The following is a 25,245-nucleotide window of genomic DNA, read 5'->3' on the forward strand; positions in this document are numbered from 1 at the left end:
TAATAGACGGTTGAAGCGTAGTTTTAGTCACATTACCTTCCTTGTATGCCGAACCACTCTAGTCTGGCAAACTGTACTTTGCTACTCCTAAGGCGTTAAACGCTATAACTATTATATTATTTTAATTTTATAAAAAACGCATTAAAAACTAATTGTGGATACAATTTATTGATATACTATTGCTTTTTAGTATTGTTACATACAATACATACACATTAAATAAAGTATGTACGAGAATGTATCAGGAAAATATTTTAACTTCTATATAGGGTGGCTCAAAAAAGTGTGAGATGTGATCGGGATGATTTTTTTAAATGGAACACCCTGTATATTATCGCATTTTTGGCTTCCTTTCTGATCACTTTACGTAATCCTAAGGTATAGTAAATATATTTTGATGGTTTCAGAGATATTAGTAAACAAATAAAAACTATATATTTTTTAACCTTTCTTAAAAAAATTATTACAAATACAAGAACTGCCCTGAAATCAAAACTATATTAGGTATTTACTTTAGATGGTCTATACTTACTTTGTTATAAATATCGTAATCTTAAATCATACAGGGTGTTCAAAATTCTACGCCAAACATAATATAATAGAAGATATTTTTTTCTCAGTATATTATTTTTTTGGCTGTACTTAAACTGCCGTTAAACGGTAGCTTACTAAAATGCCGTTAATAGGTATGACGTCGTTGATGTGACGCACTTGACGGCTTTATGAAATATAGAAATTTTATAAGGACTAACCAACGCTATCCACCCCACCAAATAACCAACTTAACCAACGCAACTAACCTCGACACTGATAAAAAAATTTAAAAAACAAATATAAATTAGTAAAAACCAACCAACCCCACCAAAAAAACAACTCTAACCAATGAATTAACACCCTCCAAATAATTACGCTAACCAACCCGCCAAATAACTAAACCAATCCAACCAAAAAGAGTGAAACCAATGCAATAAGATCACGCTATAAGCAAAAAAAAATATAAAAAGTCTTGGTCGGCGCGAGATTTGAACCTCGGACCATTCGCTCACGAAGCTATAGCCTCAGCCACGGAGCCACAGATGCTCTTGCAAAATGCTTATAGGTAGGCATTACTTTCCGCCGACGTGAACGACGTCACAATATCTATTAACGGCATTTTAGTAGGCTACCGTTTAACGGCTGTTTAAGTACATCGTATTTTTTTTTATTATTTTTTGTATTTCATAGTTTTTAATGGTTTCGTAGATACACGCAGTATTATTTCATATGGCTCTTTTAACCGAGAATATAAACGAGTTATAACTCGAGTAAAATACGAGAGAAAAAATCATTGGGCGACTTTGATAAAAATTTACTGTGGAAAGTGTCATATGAAATATAAAACCGCGAATATCTGGGGAACCGATAAAAATTTTGAAATACTCTAAATACAAAAAATGTTCATTTTTTAATTCTCCATCTATTGAAAAAAGTTTGGCGTAGAATTTTGAATATCCTGTATGATTTATGATTATCATATTTATAGCAAAGTAAGTACAAACCATTTAAAGTAAATACCTAATATAGTTTTGGTGTCAAAACAGTTTTATATTTTTAATAATTTTTTGAAAAAAAGGCTGAAAAACATATATTTTTTATTTATTTATTAATATCACTAAGGCTATCGAAATGAAGCCCAAAACGCAATAATATATAAGGTGTTCTATTTAAGAAAAGATAATCCCGATCCACTCACACTTTTTTGAGCCACCCTATAGAAGTTAAAATATTTTCCTGAAATACATCCTCGTTCATACTTTAGGTTTGCATTTAAACAAAATTCGCAAGTTTTATATTTAAGGAGCTACCGATGTTCGACGCACTATTGCCGAACCCTCTATAGGAAGTGAAATTGAACTGATGATTACATACAGACGTATTAAATGACATTATGAAATCGGGTAGTGTGGAGGCAATATTCAATTTCGTTGATTCGACCGTTGTTGGGTTAACTAAGTTGGACGTGTGTAGATCGCCCCATTACTTTCCATATAAAATAATAACACCACACTACTGTAAATAATTTAAAAAGTCAAATTGAAAATAAAAAACCAAAAATAGAAGTTACTGTGGTTTAAATGGGCGTTGATTTATCGAGGTAATTATAATTTTTGCAACTTACACGGGATGGTAGTCTGGAACTCTCCATGATTTCAACTGGGATAATCTTGTGTCAGCCACCATTAACTCCAGTGGAAACTCCGGCATCCATACTGTAAATGTAGCTCTGCCTGTGTATGTACCATATTTGACGAAAACCGATCCATTTATGGAACCTCTTTGTTCGCTTCCATCAACATAAACAGATCCACATGATGAAGAGACCTAAAAACGGTACGATTTAAAGTAACACGTAAGAACTGTATTCCGGAAACTTGGGCAGCATATTCTGCTAATAAAAATAAATAACAAAGTTCTTATAAATGTATGCCCTAAAATGCTTAGTTTTGGACACACAGGGTGTAGAAGTTTTTGTTCGATTTTTTCCAAATAATTTCTGAAGTAACGTCAATATTTGGATGAAAATTGGTGTCTGGGGCAGTCTGGGAGTTTTTTAATATGAGAAATTTGATTTTGATGTCAATATGACTCGTACTTGTAGAGGGCGCCACATACATTTTTTAACTGGTTTGAAGAGTAATAACCTTTCTTCCGCACCTGTATAAAACTACTGAGTAAAAAAAATATACATTTACGACGTTTTTTACGTAAAAAAGGTCTCTTGGTAAAAATCGCTACGAGTAATGCTTCGCGAGATATTTGGAATCGAAATTATCAATACCTGTCAGCATTGAACATTAAATATGTACTAAATAGTTATTAGACCGAAATAATAAATTTGAAATGTTTTTATGCCAAAAGTTCAACAGAAACTGTTTTAGCATCATTTTTTCGAAGAAAAATTTATGATTAATTTAAAAAAATAAAAAGTCCCCAAATTTATTATTTCAGTCAAATAACCATCTACTCAACATGTTTATTTTTTGCCAATAATGACACGTATTGACTATTTCCATTCTAAATATCTTGAGAATGGTTGCTCCTAGCGATTTTACCAAGAAACATTTTTTACGTAAAAAATCACAGCAATGTATATTTTTTTCACCCAGTAGTTTTATACAGGTAAGGACGAGAGAAAAGGTATTATTCTTCAAAACAGTTAAAATACATGTAGGTGGCGCCCCCTACAAATAGGAGTGATATTGACATCAAAATCAAATTTCCCGTGTCAAAAAACGCCCAGATACCAATTTTTATCGAAATATCGAAGTTACTTCATAAATTATTTGGAAACAATCAAACTAAAAATGAAACTTCTACACCCTGTATCTTCGAAATTAAGCATTTTAGGACATACATTTATACGAACTTTTTCACTTATTTTTATCTGCAGAATATGCTGTCGAACTTTCCGGAATAGAGTTTGGACCACCCTGATAAACTGTCATATTAGAAAAATAGTTTATATCATGACCTATTGTAACTACTGATAGTGATAGATACTATACCATTCTTGGTAAAGCATATTTAAAATAATGACTAAAAACCCTATAATTTTTGTTTTTAAACAATAGTTTAGCTAAAAGAATTAAAACAAAAGTTAAAGCCTGTTAAATGCGGAAAATAATAAAAAACTACCATTATACATATGTACACAATTTAATTACTGCATAAAAGGAAAGACGGTAGTTTTTATTACCTAGTAAAAGTCTCGTTTAACTTTTTCGTATGTATTATCACTCAAATTTTATTTTTGAGATTCAGTGGCATCTCATGTGACAAATAGCTCAGAAGGTAGACCAAAAATATTAGATATACTATAGTTCTAATTAAAATCACAAAATAAATTACTGTTTAATTTCCTAGAACGCACGTACAATCAAGTAAATTGAAGTGGAAAATCATTATTTCAATAACAATTTAGATAAAATACAGAAGGTAGAAGATGAAAAGGAAAATAAATTCCCTAGATAAAGAAGATACATTTTTGGACCTAAAAGTAAGATATATTTATTTTTGTAGCTAAAAGTTATTGTTATTTTTTATGTGCCAAAAAATAGATAAATACTATCCTTATAGTTAAGATGGTGCAGGACTGTCGGGCTGAGACAAAACCGCCGTACCGTCATTCACCAGAAAGCGAATTCTGAAAAACTCGAAAAGAATCCAAGTAGATGGAAAAGAAATACGGCCTTCACAGGAAGGCAAATATCTGGGAATAACCCTGGAGAGTGAACTTCTATGGAACAGGCATATTAAAAATATTACCAGCAAAGCTACAAAGGCTCATGATATGCAGAAGACTGATGGGAAATAGATGGGCTGCGCCTCTAACATAATTCGATGGATATATACTATAGACAGATATTGGGACTAAACAGTAGAACTCACTGCCAGAATTTCTTTAAAAATTTCAAAATACTGACTCGTCCTTCCTTATTCATTTTTGAAATCCGTTTGCTTAATCCGCAAGCACGTATTCTCTATTCCAGAAAGGCCTTCTCACAACTATCCACTTAGGAATGCGGAGCACGATATTTATCTGCCAACCCCGAGCTCAGAACTAGTTAAGAGCTCAATACTGTACAATGCCAAGAAAATGTACAATCATTACCTTCGAATATCAAGTCACTTTCATTCTTTCCCGCATTTCGCAAAGCTCTGAAATCATACTTACTGGAGAGAGCCCTATATGAGGTAAACGACTTTTTTGTTGATAATAATTTAATTGATATTTAATATTTTGTAACTCTTGATTTTATGATATATAACATGATTTTATCCATTTACAATTTTCCTTTTGTAAAATTTTCTAGATACGCCTGTGTTCTGCAATGTCCATATATGTTATATTTAGACGTAAATTTTTTTGAATTGATTTGTGTTATATGGCATTTTTTTTATTATCTGTTTTTGTGCTTTTTTGTTTTGTGAATGCTTTGTCGATGAAGCTGTTTTGGCTTTTTGCACAATAAAGCTTTTTTTATACCATGATAGTACGACCCATTATTACCTATGGAGCAGTTGTTTGGTACACAAAATTAGGGCAACGTTCAGCAGGGCAAAACTTGTGCAGAGTGCAGAGACTGGTATACATCTGCATCATGAGAACATGAGAACATGCACAATATTAGCAGTGGAGGTCATTCTAGACCTAACACCACTGCACATTGCCGTTGGTAGTTATGCGAATACGACAATAATTAGAATGATCATTGACGGAAATAATACTGAGAGAATTATCAGCTCAGAAGCTTGGAACACCTTCCAAAGAACAATTTCACTCATCCAACTCCCAGTGGATGACATACCAAAAATGTACAACTTTGAGAAACACCTAACTGTAATATTGAGCAATAAAAAGGATTGGAAGAAAGAAAAGTTTGCTCAGCAGGTAAAAGACCATAAGACAACGTGGTATACTGATGCTTATAAAACCAAAGCAGGAACAGAGAAGGAATAAACTAAATACTCAGAAGCAGTGGTCACCTACCCCATCATCCTTTAGGCAGTACACTACACTATCGAAAGATGCGTACAACTTATTTTAGATAGGAACTGTCGGAAACAATCCGATGGTCAGCATTAAAAGCGATCAGCTCAGTAACAATTAATTCGAAGTTGGTCAAAGAATGCCTACAGAAGCTGAACAATCTAGTTAACAAGAACAGCCGGATGTAGCGTGTTTCAACACTGTCTACTCATTTAAAAAGGTTTAAAACATATATAAAATATATATATTTATACAGATACTGTACTTTCAGTAATGTACTCACAAAATTTCATAATTCTATTGCTTCTTCTTTTAAAGATAAAACATAGAAACACTATTTTTCCGCCATCTTTGTACTGCAATATGCCTCTAATGGTTGACTTTTAACCAAATGATTGTATATTTAACTACCTTTAAAATATATAATATCATTAGATTGTTTCTCTAAAAATAACCCCAATTTAAAAATTTAATATGCCACGCAAAGAATGAATAATAAAAAATGTGATATGGATTCTCACAATTAATGACCTACAATTATTATTATTGATTCCATGGTTATACAATTTGAACAAGGAAATATTTAGATTAGAAGAAAAACCTTATATTGAATAAAACATGTATTTATCGTTTCTCTGGATGTTGATACAAAATATGCTAATAGTGCGCATTGCGTACAGTAATATTTCAGTTGTAATCTAAAATGCATTAAAGTTCAAGCTCTGCCAAAATCAATTCTCCATATGTACGAAGTCACACGGGATTTCTAATTGAAACACGACATTTCGATTAAAATAGTTAGAAGGGGAATTTATAAGCCTAGGCGAAAATATGACACAGTGGGGCCTTTTTAATGTAAAACGTTGTTTTTATTTACGGTAATCATACTTGGACATGTCAGTGGAGAATGTGTATGGCCTATGATTTTGAGCCACAATAGACCCTTGCGGTCGCAGTGGTCTCCATAGGGTAATATACTGTTGCGGGCCGGTGTGGACTCGACCTAACCTCACAATATGGCCCGCCCTCGGATGACCTTAACATCGCATAGACACCGCAATGATTCATTCGTTCGAGAAGAATCGAGTCCCACTGGAATGGACTAGTACATACGAGAACATTCGAAAACCTTCTCTACGCACCTAACGATCTATGGACAATTCTAGAGTTCTTTACCTGTCGGTATAAAAGCCGGCGGCGGTGGCCTACAGGGGGCAGTTATAAATATACCAGTGCAGTTAACGCGCTAAAATTCAAAATAAATTCTTAGTTATAAATCGTTTGTAAATAGTTCTATAAGTCTTTTATCGTTATTGTTTTTGTTAATTAGTGTTAAATAAATAGTGTTTAAATAAATTGTGACTTTCTATCCACACGGAACCGACGAAAAACGTAACAATACAATACAAATTCCCTATGATCAATATATAGTAATTAAACATGGATTATTATCATTTATCGAAAATGAACGTTAAAGTTGTTATATAAGTGTTAAAGTTGATTCAAAACGGCACATCAAATCACAACATTAACGATTTTTTCAAAACAAAAGAGACACTTACTTATTACTTTGATAATTACAGTTGGGAGTTGGAACAGCTGAGTCCTGATCATCTGCTGACGATGCTAACATTAACGCAACGATTAACATAGTTAGCGAAACGCGCGTCCAGTGTAAAAGTAAAGTGTTTTGGTGTATTGTGGTGATTTAGTGTTTTATTTTTACTTTGATAAGTTGGATTTATAGTCTAATAGTCCTGAATTGTTGTAGAGGCTGCCCTCAGAGCTGATATTGGATTTATAACATCTACAACAAGTGTACAGTGTATATAACCAAACCAAACAAAACGAATTAAAACAATGGGTCATCGGTAAAGCCGGTCCCACACGATGTGGCAAACACCTTCCAACGTTGCAACGGTCTGAGATACTCGAAGAAGTTTCTAATGACTTACGACCAAAAATCGAAGGCTTACGACGAAAAATCAAGTATACGAAGAAAAATCAAAGGCTTGCCTTGATTTAAAAAAAAACAATCTTTGGATTGTCACGGCGTTTTTAACAGGACACTGTCTCCTCAATGGACACCTCAGTATATTAAAGCGAAAGATACTAATAAAATCGGCAGATTCTGTGGGGAAAATAGGGAAACACCAGAACACCTCATCACTGAGTGCGCCGAGATAACAACCATTCATGCCATAAACTTTGGTACAACTCATATTGGAGATGAATAATTGCCCTCTATAAAACCGATCCAGATACTGGCTTTTGTCAAAGCCCTGGGACTTTTGGATGAGTTATTACTCAAGAAAGGGGGACACAATAAATCTGTAGGTCGCAGTGATTAACCCCCCTCCCAATATACCAGGAATTTCTACAAAATTTTTCAGTACACTTTGTAATATAGTTTTACTTTAAATGCATCTACATTTGGTTTAGCGATTTGTTTAATATACTTTGTAAGAAACTACGTATGAAACTAAAAAAAACTACTGTGAACTATTTAACGGTATAGATATTTGATTTGTATATTTTATTTAAGGAACTGCATTTGGGTAACGCGATTTTGGAGCGGTATTTTTTTGTAACGTCGTGTCGCGCTCCACAACGAATCAGGAACCTGTTACTGAAGAACGACGATCATAATAACGACGAAATTATAAATTATTTATAATCGCTCTTGAAGTTGGCTCGAACCGCAGTAACCGCATAGCGACGTGTTTCGCTCCAGCCCAGCCGTCGCGCTCCTAGAGTCATGGTTTCGTCTGTCGCGAACAGAAGTAACTGGTAACTAGTTATCGACGCTCGACCTTGGTCGCGACGCATTTCGTTCCAGCAGTCGCGCGACTGCTGGGGACCTAAATCTAAATATTATTGGAAAAAGTAAAATAGAAATGGGAATGAACTAAAAATATATTCAATTTATAGATAATATCGAGCAATTTGCTTTTTTTTGTTAAACTTGACAACATCGATTGTCTTCGGCTTTCCTTTAGCTGTTTCCAGAACCATTTGTCAGATAATATATAATACATAACTATTACTTCTTAGACCCATTATAGCTGTTTCACGACACGTGATGTAAAATCCAAAATTCAAAAAATGTTGTACATTAAATTTACAAACCTTGAGGACGTTGTCGTCATCCGAATGACAGGATGCCTGGAATGTGACATCAGCCGCTTTGCCAGCTTGCGATACGATAAAGACTTTCATGGCTTGAGACACTTGCTGTCCTGTAAGGACGGCCGTGTTGAGCACTTCCCAATTCTGAAAAAAAAGAAGTCAAATTTAAAATATATTATACAATATAGAAAATCTAGGAACTAGTGGGGTTGCAGTCGGAAGGGTTTGACAAGGAATTAATACACTTTGTTAATTGTCAAGTTTTCGGAATTTATTCATTCCTTCCTCAGGACATTAACGTGGTACAGAAAAGACCTTCATAAAAACTACATTAAAAAATTTGGCTTGTGTTGATAACTCCACCGTGAAGCATCGCTGACCAGTCAACCACAAAAAAGGGGGAAGAGGGCTATTTTTATTGTAGTTTTTATGAAGGTCTTTTCTGTACTACGTTTCTGTAAACAACAATGACAATATTAAAGTGTGTTAATTCTTTGTCAAACCCTTCCGACTGCAACCCCACTAGTTCCTAGATTTTCTTTCTCACTAGTCAGTCGAGACTACTTTCTGCTTATACAATATATGTATACAGGGTATATGTGTTTGACTATTTTCATGGCATAAATAAATAAATGCCTTTATTGTCAAAAAATTTTACAATTTGTAGACAAAGGTAAAGTAAACAAACAAAAGAGAATACAAAACAAGTATACAAATTACATTGTTAGTCTTATTGTTTAAAATAAACATTTATAAATGTTTACAATGTCAAAGAAGAAAAAACTAAAAATAAGATTCAAAAATATTTAGTAAGTTTATAGTAAATATAGTAATAGCAAATATTAGGCCAGTGTTTACGAGATCAAATTCGATTACCAAAATATAAGTCATTTACGGCGTAGAAAGCCTTGTCTAGTAAATAAGATTTCAATGCTTTGCGAAATGAAGAAAATGATATTATGGATTTGATTTCAAATGGCAGGTGATTCTGAGCGTGGGGTAGGTAGATAAATATCTTGCTCCGGCGTTCCTGAGTAGATAAGTGTGAGATGGCCTTTCTTGAGAAGCTGATACATGCTTACGTATTAGGCAAACGGATTCAAATATAAATAAGGAAGGAGGAGTTAATATTTTTAATTTTTAAAAAAAAGTCCTGGCAATGAGTTCCGCTGTTTAGTCCCAGTGAATAACGAACAGCTCTCTTCTGGAGCTTGAAAATGCGGTCAAATTGAGTAGCACAACACGTACCCCAGAATGGAAGGGCATATCTGAGGTGCGACTCAAAAAGTGCATAATAAACAGTTCTAGCCACTGACAAGTTAAGCTCACACTTCACAGATGTTAATGCAAAACAGGCAGAGCTTAATTTTTTCGACAAAGCGTCATGCATGTCCCATTTTAGAGAATTGTCTACAACAAGCCCTAAGAATTTTACTGATTTTACGACGTCAGTGGTGGTGTTGTTAAGTACAAAAGGCTGCAGCGAGTTATTATACGACAAAGCTTTAGTTTTAGAAATGTTGAGATTCAGGAGGTTCAAATCGCACCAAGATTTAATGGTGATTAAGTCATTTGATATAATCCTATGAAGTGCCGTGACGTCCTTGTTGCTTCAAGTGAAGCTAGTGTCGTCCGCAAAAATACATATTTTACCAATGATGTTTACGTTAGCAATGTCGTTAATAAAAAGAAGAAACAAAATAGGGCCTGGTACCGAGCCTGAGGTACTCCACATTCTATTGGCTAGCTAGAAGGCAACGTGGTATCCACCTTCACAAGTTGAGTTCTGTTGCTCAGATACGACTTAAAGCATTCGAGAGATGTTCTCCTGAACCCATAGTGCTGCAGTTTATTAATTAGGATCTTATGATTTACACAGTCGAAAGCCTTAGAAAAATCACAGAAAATTGTTGCTGTAGAATGATGGTTATTTAGGCTGGAGTAAACTTTAGGGAGGGAAAATATAGCGTCATTTGTGGATTTGTTGACTTGTTGCATACTTGTAAATTTTTGTTTATATATTCCCTTTGAACTGTTTGTTATCAAATTATATGTTCCCTTTGAACTGTTTGTTATCAAATTGAAAGTTCAGAAGAAATAGAAGTAATGCCTCAAATAGAAGAAATTTGAAGAATGAAGAAATAGAAGAAATTTGTCTTTCTGCGGAATCTGATACTAAATAATATTTGACATTAGTTTTCAAGTTAGCATTTATAGATGTATCGAATGAGATTATGTCAAGTCTGAAAATTACAAAATGTTCGTTTAGCATTTCATAATCAAAACTTCATATTTCGGAAATGGTTGAATTTAGGTGCATTATGTAAGTAAATTGAAGGAACAATTGAAATAATATACAGGGGGTTGCATTTTAAAAAATAAATTTTGATGTGCCACGACTTTATAACCGATCCTGTATATCTAAATTTACCTACTAACTACTAGACAGTTCCTATAACTTTTATATTTAACATTTTGTGGTACCTTGTATATTTTACCTAATAATATACCGTTCCCATACATATCAGTGACCCTGTATATGGATAGTATTATTCTCGTTCCTTAATATTTTTATTAAAATGTTCTAGTCTCATTGTCTCAAAGTCATTCTTTTCAAGAGCATAAAATTCGGTAGAAAATCACAAAGAGTAGCTTTGTCCAGAAGAACAACAAACGAATTAAGAAACATTCATAAAGAACAATCCTTTTTCATTTACATAAACTTTTGGTTATATTTTCCTTTCATACATGGTACTTTTGTTCCCATTGATTTTTATTCAAATTTAATTCCATAAAAGATGTCGCTTCTTAAAGATCTGACTGAAGTGGCTGCTCTTCCACCGCAAAACAAACATACCGAATCGTCAATTGAAGGAAAAGTTCACCGACATCCAGGATTGGAGGACTTCAGAAAAGCTCCTGTTTACAAACCATTATTTCGTTGATATGGACGATATTTCAGACAAAGAAACTTTATAGGACGACGCGCGCCGTCGATCATTTTTCATCCTTTCGTTTTGGCATTCGAAAAGATGCGTAACTATTTGTTTCATATGGATGTCTTCCTTCGTTTGTTTTATAAGATATACCTCAACAAGTGGTGTGTAACTTGATTACTCTCTAAATGCAAATATTACTTATTATTAAACTTATTACTACAATCTATACTAATATATAAAATCCTTAAGTGACTCACTGATTAATCACGATCCTGCTCACACCACTCAAAGTAAGAAGCTCAATTTTGGCATACAGGTTGATTCTAGGGTGTAGAGGTTCGATAAGAAGGGATTTTTCGAAATTCCAGTTCCGAGAGGGTGAAACTACCCCTCAAATATTACAATATTTTTTATTTAAAAAACGGTCAAGTTTCCGAAAAACGCTTAAACACGTGTATTTTATTTTGTTTTTTTTACACATGGGGAAATTAAAATAACATTGGTTGCACATAATACGACCACCAACAAATTCCATAAGACGAAGCATGGTGTCATTGATGACGTGCAACAAAAGTTGTTTTAATTTTCCTAAAAATGTATACAGGGCGTTTCGAAAAATCTGGTCATTGATTAATCACGATTCTGCTTAAAGCGCTTGACGTACAAAGCTGATTTTTGGAAAACGGATTGACTTTAAGGTGTAGAGGTTCGAATGGTTCGATAAGAAGGGATTTTTCGAAACTCGAATTCTAAAGGGTGAAACCGCCTCTCAAATATTAGAATATTTTTTATTTAAAAACCGGCGAGTTTTTCGGAAAAACTATAAAAAAAATAATAAAAAATATTTTATTTTGTTGTTTTACATATTTTAAGATTTTTTCAAAGTTTATACAGGGTGTTTCATAAAATATGACCATTGAGTAATCACGATTCTGCTTAAACTGCTTGACGTTTAAAGTTGATTTTTGGTAAACGGATTGACTGTGGGGTGTAGAGGTTAGATAAGGAGGGGTTTCTCGAATCTCAAATTCCAAGAGGGTGAAAACGCCCCTCAAATATTACAATATTTGTTATTTAAAAAACGGTTAGTCTTTCAGGAAAACGCTTGGACACGCATAATTTATTTTGTTTTTTTACACATTTTGACATTTTTAAAAAAATCATACAGGGTGTTCCAAAAAGTTGGTTAACTGATTAACCACGATTCTGCTTAAACTGCTTGACGTAAAAAGCTTATTTTTGGCACGGATTTTTCGAAAGTCAAATTCCAACGAGATGAAACTACCCCTCAAATATTACCAAGTTATATAATAATATAACCATATTGTTTTTTTTTCATGCTGACATAAATGTGAGAAAATTTTATCCAGTTTGTATGTTAATGGAAATTCTTGCTTTACTTTATCATCACCATTACAAATGATTAATTCGACGCAAACGAAGTCGCTTGTACACGCTAGTTTATAATTTTTTCATTCCAAAAGTTGAATATTCTTAGTGAAAATAAATCTAATTTATTAAAATTACGCAATTAAGTAAGTAATAAATAAGTAAAATCTTCCTGATAAACATTTTAAATTATGCTACAAAACAAGGAAACATATATTTTCATCAATGTCTTTTAATTTCGCTTCTTAATGACAAACTCTCAATTAGTTAAAACATTATCTCTCTAAGAGTATTGTCATCGTTCACCTACTTATTCCTTTTCCCTTCCAGGTCTTAAATTGGGCTTAAATCAGCATCTATTCGACTTTGCTTTCATTTCAAAGAGATTAACAAGAAAAGGGATGGTTATTCTAGAAACAATGGGCTCTGTCTCAAATGTATTGTCGTTGACGAGGGATTTGAGCCGGGTTTGATGGAGAGTCCTTTTATGGCCATCAATTATTTATCAGCTTTTTATAAGATCTCGCCTAAAATGATCGCGTTTTTCATATACAGGGTAATTCAAATTCGAACTCCACCATTGAGATCTCGAAAACTATAGGAGAGTACGAGAATGGGTAAACTAGGACAAAGTTGTATATTTATCTGCTTAATAAGTGATTTTATTATATTTTGACAACGTTTCGTGTACTATGAAAATCTATCATCAATGAATCAAATAAAAAAATTGTCCGATTTAAATGAAATTTTATATGTCGATAGAATGAACCAAGGCCAACTTCACCGTGTAGGACACCTGTCACTGTGACAGTTTTGACGTAAGAAACGTCAAAAGTTGACGTCGTCTGATGGCGACCAAATTTGGTGGGTAGGTTAACGCTTGATTTTCATGCATCAGTTGTCCGACGATACGATGATACGACATTCATTTTATTGGTAGAATTAAAAGGCAGTTTTTAAATGAATTACGCAGTTTTTAAATATATTGCATTTTCATGCCTCCGTTTATCGGATATATGTTGGTGTCATTTTATATTTTCATTTCCATAACGATTTCGCCGTTTTACTTATATTTGTATTAAGGTTAGTCTAAATTTGTCAAAAAATGTCACAACGTCCGTTATCGTACTAAACGTATTTAACTTACGTTTATTACTACTTATTAAACTTACGTTATTACTTATTTAATTTACGTTATTTAACTACGTATTTTAACTTTCTCCATTGACGGGCTGGAATAAAAAAAATCGGATGAAAAGTGGGGCGAAAACGCTATGATATAAATGTGGAGGTTTCGACGACAAGCAATTTGGATTTGTAGAGGGCAAGTCAATAGTACACGCAGTGAACATGGTAAGAGAAACGGTTAAAAAAAGGAGATTGGCATGCCCTAGTACTGATTGACGTGACGTACAAAACGCCTTTAATACAGCTTCCTGGAGAATAATACACAAGAAGCTGGAAAATATGAAGATAGCGAAGTATATATTAAACATCATTAAGTCGTATCTAAATAATAGAACTATAATCGTGGCAAAAGAAATAGAAAAAGCTGTATATGGAGGAGTGCCCCATCAGGGATCGGTTTTGGGTCCCACATTATGGAACGTGTTATACGACGATCTTCTAAGTTTAAAGGTACCGAAAAATGTACGGCTAATATGTTATGCGGATGATTTGGCGATACTGGTTTCAGAAAAGAGTGAGGCTCTTATGGTGTAAAATACAAACAGGACCCTTGCAGAAGTTTTAAAATGGATGGATAACAATTGCCTAAAAGTCGCTCCTACGAAAACGAAAGCAATACTTCTTAATTATAAACGAAAGGTTGAACATATACGTTTTAAAATAGGAAATTATCAGATAGTTCCAAAGAAAAATGTCAAATATCTTGGTATCACCCTCGACAGAGGATTAAAAATGGGAGATCACATTACCTTTGTTTGCCTAAAAGCCCAATTAGTTATAAAAGCACTTAGCATCCTGTTACCCAACTTGCGGGGACCAAGTGCATCTAAAAGAAGGGTTATGACTTTGGCAATGCAGTCCATAGTGATGTACAGGGTGCCTGTATGGGCCGAAGCCATGAAAATCAAAAAATTCCGGAGGAGAATAGTCCAACTTAACTCCACTGCAAAAGTGCATCATATTGTTTAGTAATTTTTAATTTATTACTTTTTCAACAATTCAAACTACACTTTTTCAGACATGTCCTTCAAATCCATCAATTTAATAGCTGTTAGTAAGAAGTTTCGCTTCAAATATGCGCACACATAGCACACACACAATTTTTTTATACATAATAAAATACACTTAATTTTAGAGACATTGGAGTTTACATGTTTTTTCCATAGCAACTGTTAAAATTGCCTTATATCTATCAAAAATATTAGATAAAATAGTACTTGATAGTACTTTAACCGCAAGGGTAGATTAAATGGTACTTTAACAGCGAGATAGGTTAAAAACTTTATTTCTTCTCGCACGTTTTTTATTGCTTCCATTTTTGAAAATTTTTGTACCTATTCCTTTTCATAAGTTATTCGGGATTTAAATGGAAGTAGTGTGAATATGGCATTTGTTGGCCTCAGCCTGAATATCTGTTGGTAATTTACTTATTTCGTTTTGAGTCATTTCTGACTCTAATTCAATCAGCAATCGACACGAAAGAGAATTAAAAATATTGACTCAAAACTGACAACTAAAGAGACGACTTTATTTATTTGTCAAATTACATAGAAACCAACGCCAACCCAGCACAATATTTTTTCTACTCGTAATAAATTCCTTGAGATAATAATTTCTGAATATTTTTAAAACGTAACTCGCTATGGAAAAAATACGCTGTTTTATAAACGACGATAAAATTGCACTATCGTCTCCCGAAATTAATTCACACGCGATTTCATCGCTCGTGAATTAATCTTTTCGGTCGACGATAAAATACCATTTTATCGTCTTGTATAAAAATAACTATTATAGTATTTTGAAAAATTTGTGATATTTTACTTTAACTGTGGTGCTGTAAAAAATGTGAAGTTTATTTTTTTTATTATGATCTTGCCCTAAAACTTTCCTAACCGCAACCCTAAAAGCAGGATTGCGCCATGTGGTCGTGGATTTTAATTTTACCGGTCGTTAATCTTGCCTTTTTCTACCTTAAACAAACTGCAATTTTATTTTCCATCGTTTTTTAAAAAAGATATCTATTATACCTACCGTCCCTTATTTTAGAACGCGAACATAAAGTATACAGCTTGCTAATTATAAAAGGTTCGTTTTAAAAATGGAAAACTGTATGTAGCTGAGTTGATGTAACAGAGTTGGATTTATTGCAAAAAATATATTGTAACCAAAAAGAAGTTGGCAATGAAAAAACAAATGATATAGCTACAAAAGGAGCGAATACTCCACTAACTGGACTAGAACCGTTCTGCTTTCCAAGAGGAAACCAACTTAAAGCGGAACCCAAGAACTTGAGAGACTCCCACCTAACCTAACCAACCGTAACCTCGAATGCAAATCTTCTAACGGTCTAAGACACACGAAAAAATTTCTCAGAACTTACGACCGAGAAAAATTAAAAATTTTCCTAGATTTAAGTAAGAACAATCTTCGGATTTTCACGGGGCTTTTAACAGGACACTATCTCCTCAACGAATATCTCAGTATATTGAAGCTAAGAAACAATGGCGAAGGCAGATTCTGTGGGCAAAATGGGGAAACACCAGGACACCTCATGAGTGAGCCGAGACGACAACCATTCGTGCCATAATCTTTGGTACGACTGATCGGAGATGGAGAACTAGTCTCTATGAAGCCGTCTCAGATAATGGCTTTTGTCAACGCTCTGATACTGTATGATGAGTTATAACTCGTTATAACTCAAGAAAGGGTAGCGGTGATTTTAACCCCCTACCAAACATTCTACTTCTAGGAGGCGTAGTACCCCTGGTGAGTTTTAGTATTTAGTTATCAATTTTATCCAGATCAGCAAATGTTTGTTTTGCTAGTTTGTATAATATAGAGAGAGTATGCTTGCTAAATGGATATTTGAGGCGAATTTGCATTGCGAGATCTGTTTGAGTAAGCCTCAGAAATAGTCATTTTTACAAATGGCTGATAAAATCTTCCGATATTAACATTAAAGTTAGTTCTATTCTCAAGCATATGAATCAACATAAACGAATGCCAGCATTCATGCTTCAAATACCTCCTTACCTTTATAATCAAGACACCCATTTTGATTACTAATTCTTATTTTTTTAGAGTTTATTTAGATCTTAGATTTTGGAGAAGGGTGATTACCACTCCTCAGAGGAAGAACATCTGTTGTTAAAGGAGAATGGGAAATACCCTGCAAAAGCAAAAACACTCCTCGAAAAAGGAGACAGTAAAGGCACCAAGAAACAACCTGGCGCATCTCTATCAAAGGAAAAGAGAGAGAGTGAGAACCTCTCACCTCTGCTAAAGCTTGGAGAGAAAAAGCCAGAATGGAAAGCCGTCCAATACCGGGAGGCAAGCAGGGACGTATCACCAGCTTTGCCAGAACTCCATGTAGGGACATCGAGTTGGCGAGTCATCAACTCGAGGGAGTAGGGCCATGGTTATGTCTTCATAATCGGAATTGGCCTTAAATCCAAGGAAGCAATAGAGAAAGAGGGATATATTCTCTATTATAGATTCGGGACAACATAGGTATCAGGTCTAAGGAGAGATCAAGTTAAAGAGGTGGAGAAAATGGAGACAGGTCCTCCAGCCTCCACCTCACGGGTACTTCAGCCGGAGACAAGCTCCTCGACTGTGAAGGGCACGGAGGGCTAAACCCTAACCGTGGAAGAATATATACCCTTGTGGGAGGTAGATGCCCACTTCTCGGAGGATGAACACCTGTTATCAGAGGAGTATGATGAGTTATAGACTGTATGTACACTGACAAATATATAAGTAATTTTACAAAAAAATATAATGATACGATAATAAGACAATATACAGGGTGGTCCGAATTGTATTCCGGAAACTTCGGCACCATATTCTGCAGATAAAAATAAGTAAAAAAGTTCGTATAAATGTATGTTCTAAAATGCTTAGTTTCGGAGATACATGGTGTAGAAGTTTCATTTTTATTTCGATTTTTTCAAAATCATTTCTGAAGTAACGTCAATATTTGGATGAAAATTGATGTCTGGGGGTTTTGTGACACGACAAATTTGTGATTTGGATATCAAAATTACTCTTATTTATAGAGGGCGCCACATACATGTGTTTTAACTGTTTTGAAGAGTAATAGCTTTTCGTCCGTACCCGTATAAAACTACTGACTGCAAAAATATACATTTCCATGACTTTCTACGTAAAAAATGTCTCTTGGTAAAAATCACTAAGAGCAACCGATCTCAAGATATTTAAAATGGAAATAGTCACTACATGTCATTATTGACAAAAAATAAGCACACTTTGGGTATAGTTACTTGACTGAAATAATACATTTTTATTATTTTAAATTAATCATAAATTTTTCTGCGAAAAAATGATGATTAAACAGTTTCTGTTAAACTTTTGGCACAAAAAGTTTCAAATTTATGATTTCAGTTTCAAATAATTATTTAGTCAACATATTTAATTTATGTCAATGATGACAGGTATTGATAATTTTGATTCCAAATATCTCGAGAACCATTACTCGTAGCGATTTTTACCAAGAGACCTTTTGTATGTAAAAAAGTCGTTAATGTATATTTTTTTACTCAGTAGTTTTATACAGGTATGGACGAAAAGTTATTACTTTTCAAACCAGTTATAAAATATGTAGGTGGCGCCCTCTACAAGTAAGAGTCATATTGATATGAAAATCAAATTTTTCATGTCAAAAAACTCTCAGACACCAATTTTCATCCAAATACTGACGTTTCCTCATAAATTATTTGGAAAAAATCGAAATAAAAATGAAATTTCTACACCCTGTATCTCCAGAACTAAGCATTTTAGAACATACATTTATACGAACTTTTTTACTTATTTTAATCTGCAGAATATGATACCGAAGTTTCCGGAATACAGTTCGGACCACCCTGTATATAAGATAATATAAGGAACTTGTAAAAATAAGACATTTTTGCATAGTTTTACAAAAAATGGTGGGAGTCTCAGTGCCTGGGTGATTAGTGTTTTTATAATTTAAGGATAAGTATATTATATTAATTAGGTTTGTCTTAGAAAACACAATATCCATTTATTATAATTATTTGCATTTTAATTTTAGCGATTTTTTATGTAGACATAATTGTTCCATGATCTCTCTATATCAACTTATTTTTAAGTATTATTTATTCTTTTAGATCCGTTCTGTGCTTTTAGACTGTGTTTCGGAGGACAAATTTAATAGAGGACCGAAGTAGAGGACTCTAACCTAACCTATTTTTGTTCCTATTTTGGTTAGGCGCAGAATTCCAGTAAGGTTCTTCTAGACAAGAAGAGATGGCAATGAGTATCTTACATACATAAGTTCTGTTTTGTGACTTTTTATTAACCTTTATAATAAATATTATAATTATAAACATGTGTTTTATTGAATTTATTAATATTTACTAACGCTTTGTGAATTTACAAAAGTAATTGTAAATTCACTATAATAAAATGTTTTAATTTGTTGTTACTTATAGCATAATCAAAATAAAACACTAAATCACCACAATACACCACAACCCTTTTACTTTTACACTGGACGCGCGTTTCGCTAACCATGTTAGCATCATCAGCAGATGATTATAAACTAAAATACAATCTACAATTGGAGCGTTTATATACTCGCTCAGTGGGCACAGAGTGGGCATGGCAAGATCTAGCCAACCGAGTCAGAACCCACCGAGCATAACAGTTAGATTTCCGCCACTAGAGTAGCAGGAACAAAGAACTTGAAGGAATTGGACCGTTGTCTCTGTTCATACTATCTTTACATTTATTAATTCTGATGCTTTCATATGCATCTAATTGCCTGTAATTTGAGACTTGTTCAAGTAATTTTAAGTTATTAAGATCTATACAATGTTCTTTATCAACAATATGTTCGGCAACGCAAGATTTATCAGGTCTACCATATCTTACCTGAGCTAAATGTTCTTTAAATCGAGTTAATATTGAACTTCTAGTTTGCCCAACATATTTCTGATTACAATCTTTACAAGAAATTTCATAAATACCCGACCTTTCCAGTAGAGGTGTTTTATCCTTTGGATTACCTAATAATTGTTATAATTTATTATTAGTAGTAGTGGGAACTATCGAATGAATACTATCGAAACATTCGATAGTTGCAATTCATTCGAATAATTCGATAGTTAGTAAGAAAACATTCGTTGAAAACTATTCGAATAAAAATTATCGAATAGATCCGTCATCTGCCTTGAAATATTGTATTCTAGTAATTCGGCAGCAAAAACCATTCATTTATAAAATTCATTCATTCGTCAGGATCGATTATAATAAAATATTAACTCAATTTTAGTTGTCGACCGGCGACGTAGGTTTCTTTCCGAGAAACCCGACAGCGGTCGGTGGCAATGCTATGAAAGAAGCCGGCATCTTTGATTTTTTGCGGAGTCAGATATAGATAAGGACACATTATTTTTTTTTATTGAGGTGCTAGTATTTACACAGAAAATACATTATGAAAGGCGCTGTTGCCATATTTTGGTATTAGTTGATATTAGCAAAGAATATTATTGTTTGGCTTTAGTTAATTAGGGAATATATAGACATACTATATATTCTGCATTTTTTTTATTAATATTCTGTTGTTACACTGTTATTTGGGATGTAGGAAAATTATTTTTAATGTTTTTTAGCAAAGACTGGTTTAATAAATAATAATAACAGTAATAATTTGTTATACCTATTAACAACAAAATTTAAAATCATTTAATATAAATATTTTCTTTTAAGTAGTAGCAAAATATAAACAACAAATTAGATATCAAAATTATTTATATTAGATCCTATTTAAAAATAATATAGTCTCTAAATTTTTTGGCAACGTTGGTTTATTAAATAATAATAATTACAGAACTAATTTGTTATATCAACAACAAATTTTAAAATCATGAAATATAAACATTTATTAATTTTCTAAGCATGCAGTGTAATGGAAGGAAAATATAAATAAAAAATTAGAAATCAAAATTATTTATATTAGGTACTTTATATTACTATTTAAAAATTGCATTTACTTTTACTGGCATTTACTTTAAAAAATAAATGAAATGTTTTTTCTTCGCAAAAAACTACATGTAAGAGAATTAGCATAAACAAAATATAAACATCATTAACTTTTTGTTTAAATTGGCACGTGTAAAACTTTCATTTTAATTTTCTCACCCCGTAGTTTGAGTTCGATAACCATTTACTTAAATATGATTATACAACCACATTACTTAAATATGATTATTAAGTTCAACTAATTCATATTATTAAAACATCTAAAATACAAATATGTATTTTTAAAATTAATTGTAAGTTCATCTCATCTCTCTTAAAAATTGCTACTTCTCAAAATTTCCCATTAAAAAATAGGCCATATACCATATAAAATTAAATAATTGAAAGATCGGACTACGGAAAACCACACAAATTTTCGGAAAAATTTTGACCACCTGCACATGCACACAATCGTCAATAAATAAAATTAAAAAATAACTACTATTTTAGTATTTTAACTATTTTAATAAACGCAAAAATAGCACAGTATTTATACGGCGAAGTTATAAAAATTTGGAAGAACTAATAATGCACCGACGCATACAAAAATCAAACGAATACTAAATTTCATTTATCAAAAGCATTCGATAGTCGTGGCTCAACGATAACCATTTAGTCGGACGGCGAGGTTGTCACATATGCTTTAGTATACAAATGAATGAATGATTTTATTCGAATAAAACCATTCGATAGTTGAAATCATTCATTCATTAACCATTCGATAGTCTAATTCATTCGATAGTTCCCATCGCTAATTATTAGCACTATACACAAGTTTATAATTGACATTCTTAAAAATTCCTTTTAGACCACGAAAGACACAAGAAGTTGGCGATTTTAAAAGATAAATTTACAATGAATAAGTTAAACTTACTATGAGATACACATTTTTTAAATAAATTCACAAAGAATATTAGTGAATATAAAGATATATTATAACATATTTACATACGTGCCACAAATTAGCCATACAGCAATTTTACAAACGAGTTGTAAAACTAAAGAACGGATGGTAAATTTACTACAATAATCCGTGGCAAGAAATAGCCCTCAATATTGTTATTAAATTCACAAATTAATTTTTTCAGTGTCATAGCTAAAGAAAGATGGGCACAATAGATTTTTAAAGTCGCGGTGATCAACCGCCCTTCCGATTATTTTACATTCTACATTCTAGGTCTTCGACTGATTAAAAACATCGTCTCAGCATAAATATATTTTACCCGTACATAAAAAAGAGTGTTTGATATTCTACAAACATCAACCTCTCCCTTCAAATGAATTGTAGACGGAGGGCTCAAATTGGATTCGGTAACGAGTCCTTTTTACAAGTGACCCTATCAATTATTTATCAGCTTTTATAACCATCTAGTATAAAGTAATCGCCTTCCGCATACCTCGGAAACTCCGTGCTAACAATGCCGAGGAAATTGATTTTATGTTGGTCGGTAGCGAAGGGATTTTTGTTTACACTTGGAAAATTTGTGGGGAAAACCTGGTGGAAAATTATGAAACGTATTTTCAAAGAAAATTTTGCTGCAGGTTTTTAATGGGCTCGTACGAGTGAGGAAAGTTTGTGGTGGTTTTATTCAATTATCTATTAATTGGATATTTTTCCATTCTCTATATTGTTCCGACCACCATATTCTAGAATATGAGCGAAAAAAAAAATGTAAAATTATATGGGGAATGTCATCGATTGTCATTTTCAAGCCAACAGAAGGCCCTTATTTTTCTATCATACGGTTTTACTTGTAGTAGTAGTAGTAGTAATTGAAATCTAAAAGTAGATTATTCTTGTATTATTATAGTGCCGTGCGAACTCCAAGTCATTATAATTATTGTGGAAATAGAGATGACTAATATTGATACGGTCACTATAAATGTGGATACGTAATTGATTAGATACCAATTTATAACAAAGTTGTTGAGTAGATGCTTCCATAGACATTAACTGAAATAATTTACTTACTTTGAAAATTTGACCTGATTGTGCTTGAATCATTCATTAAAATGAAAAAATTCTGGGTAAACCCTGTTTTCAATTTAAATTGATCAATTTCAGTTGAACCAAAAAAGTTTGATCCATTAAAAACTTATCGGTCAATACTGAATCAGTTTGTGACTGACTTATTGATTATAAACTTTTTTGTATTCTACTTAATTTTAATTCATTTATCTGTTTGTGGGTTTTAGACATAATAAATTGTTGCTTTCATTGTAATTTTTAGACGAGATGGAAGAAAGCTTAACCAGCTCACCTCGTCCTTTTGTTTTAAACAATAAATATTAAAAAAAATGCGTCATAGACGACTTTCAGACAATTTGAAACGGATTCAACACGTGTGAACGTAGTTACTAGAGTTCTATGTTTAATAGACTATTTTGAGGTTTGGGCGTGCTAGTTTTGCGTTAACTAGAAGACGACAAAATGAGTATAAAATAGCATGAAAGTATTCCGTTACATTTTTTGGATTTATATCAACAGCATGACTGTTTTGGAATATCCAAAAGTACTAATACTCATATAAATTAGTAAAGGTATCAAAACAACAACGCTTTTAACATCATCGTCGTAAAAGAAATACAGAAATTAGAAGAATTGTTCTTCAGACATTCTTAAATTATTTTTGTAGGCATCCTTGTCCTCTAAAGCCAGTTCCTTGAGCAGGATTCCTGGAATACCCAGTTTCTTCATTCCTCGCAGTATCCAATTCCTGACCCAAAACCGACGTTTTCTAGAATTTCTGCGAAATTTTGACTACATGTCTCGTTTCTTCGTTTAATAATTCGAAGCAAAGAGCTGCTATGCTTGCTTGAACAACTCGTTCGCAGCTTTTTTAAAAACTATTATCGATGTAATCGGGATTTTCATTTTCTTCCTTGCTTTATATGCTAAACACTAACTAAAATTCGAAATTCGTAAGACTTTTAGAAGTACCTTGATAAATTTTGATGATCGGTGAGTGATTCACTATCGAAATTAAATACTTTTGACTAACGTTAGTCGAAGGTAGAAGATGGGTAGGTCGAAAGAAACTGTTATGGCTCAGAAATATACGGAACTGGACCGGTCTGGGGGTGGAGAGGCTGTTTCATGCAGCAGAAGATAGAGAACTCTTCCACGAAATAGTCATGGAGATCGCCAACGCCTGAAGACAGGCACGGCACCGCAAGAAGAACGTTAATTCATAAACTATCAGTTACAATTATTATATTGGCAACATAGCCACTAATAGAATGTCCTCTTGACCTTAAAGAGTTTTGATTTATCCATACGAAGTTATAGGTTAAAAGTGTCGTGAGTTTCTTTGAGAAAAAGATGGTACTATAGCTGTGCTAAACTTGGTGGGATTGTAGAATGTAGAATGTTTAGGAGGGGAGTTAATCACCGCGACCTTATAGATCTATTGTGTGTTCCCCTTTCTTGAGTTATAACGAGTTGTAACCCATCATACAGTCTCAGGGCTTTAAGAAAAGCCAGTATCTGTGCGGCTCCACAGAGGCCAGCTCTCCATCCTCGACATTAGACGTACCAAGGTTCATGGCACGAATGGTCGTCGTCTCGGCGCACTCAGTGATAAGGTGTTCTGGTGTTTCCCCATTTTCCCCACAAAATCTGCATTCGCCGTTGTTTCTCAGTTTCAGCCTACTGAGGTGTTCGTTGAGGAGACAGTGTCCTGTTAGAAACCCCGTGACAATCCGAAGATTGTTTTTACTTAAATCAAGGAAAACCTTTGATTTTTCTCGGTCATAAGTTCCGAGGAACTTTTTGGAGTGTCTTAGACCGTTGGAGGACACCCATTCCAAGTTACGGATAGAGTCTTCCAGATTCTTCAGTTCCGCTTTCAGTTGGTTCCCGTTTGGAAAACAGAATGGTTCTGGTCCAGTTAGTGGAGTGTTCGCTCCTTTTCTAGCTAGATCATTTGCTTTTTCATTGCCTTCTATCCCTTGGTGAGCAGGCACCCAGAGTAGGAGGACTTTATTTTCTTTGCCTAATTTGTT

General features: G+C 33.4%; 1 protein-coding gene across 2 annotated transcripts in view; it reads right to left on the reverse strand.

Moving 5' to 3' along the window:
- Positions 1 to 25,245, reverse strand: part of LOC115888618 (transmembrane protein 132E) — a 229,337-nt gene that overhangs the window by 23,660 nt on the left and 180,432 nt on the right. For both annotated transcript variants that reach the window (XM_030908382.1, XM_030908381.1), the window contains exons 7-8: positions 8,660 to 8,803; positions 2,159 to 2,361 (exon numbers count right to left, since the gene is read on the reverse strand). In XM_030908382.1, the coding sequence (XP_030764242.1) occupies positions 2,159 to 2,361; positions 8,660 to 8,803 (347 nt within the window). The remainder of the gene's footprint in view (positions 1 to 2,158; positions 2,362 to 8,659; positions 8,804 to 25,245) is intronic.

Source organism: Sitophilus oryzae, unplaced genomic scaffold (assembly GCF_002938485.1).
Source record: "Sitophilus oryzae breed Bouriz unplaced genomic scaffold, Soryzae_2.0 scaffold_803_pilon_pilon, whole genome shotgun sequence".
Taxonomy (NCBI): domain Eukaryota; kingdom Metazoa; phylum Arthropoda; class Insecta; order Coleoptera; family Curculionidae; genus Sitophilus; species Sitophilus oryzae.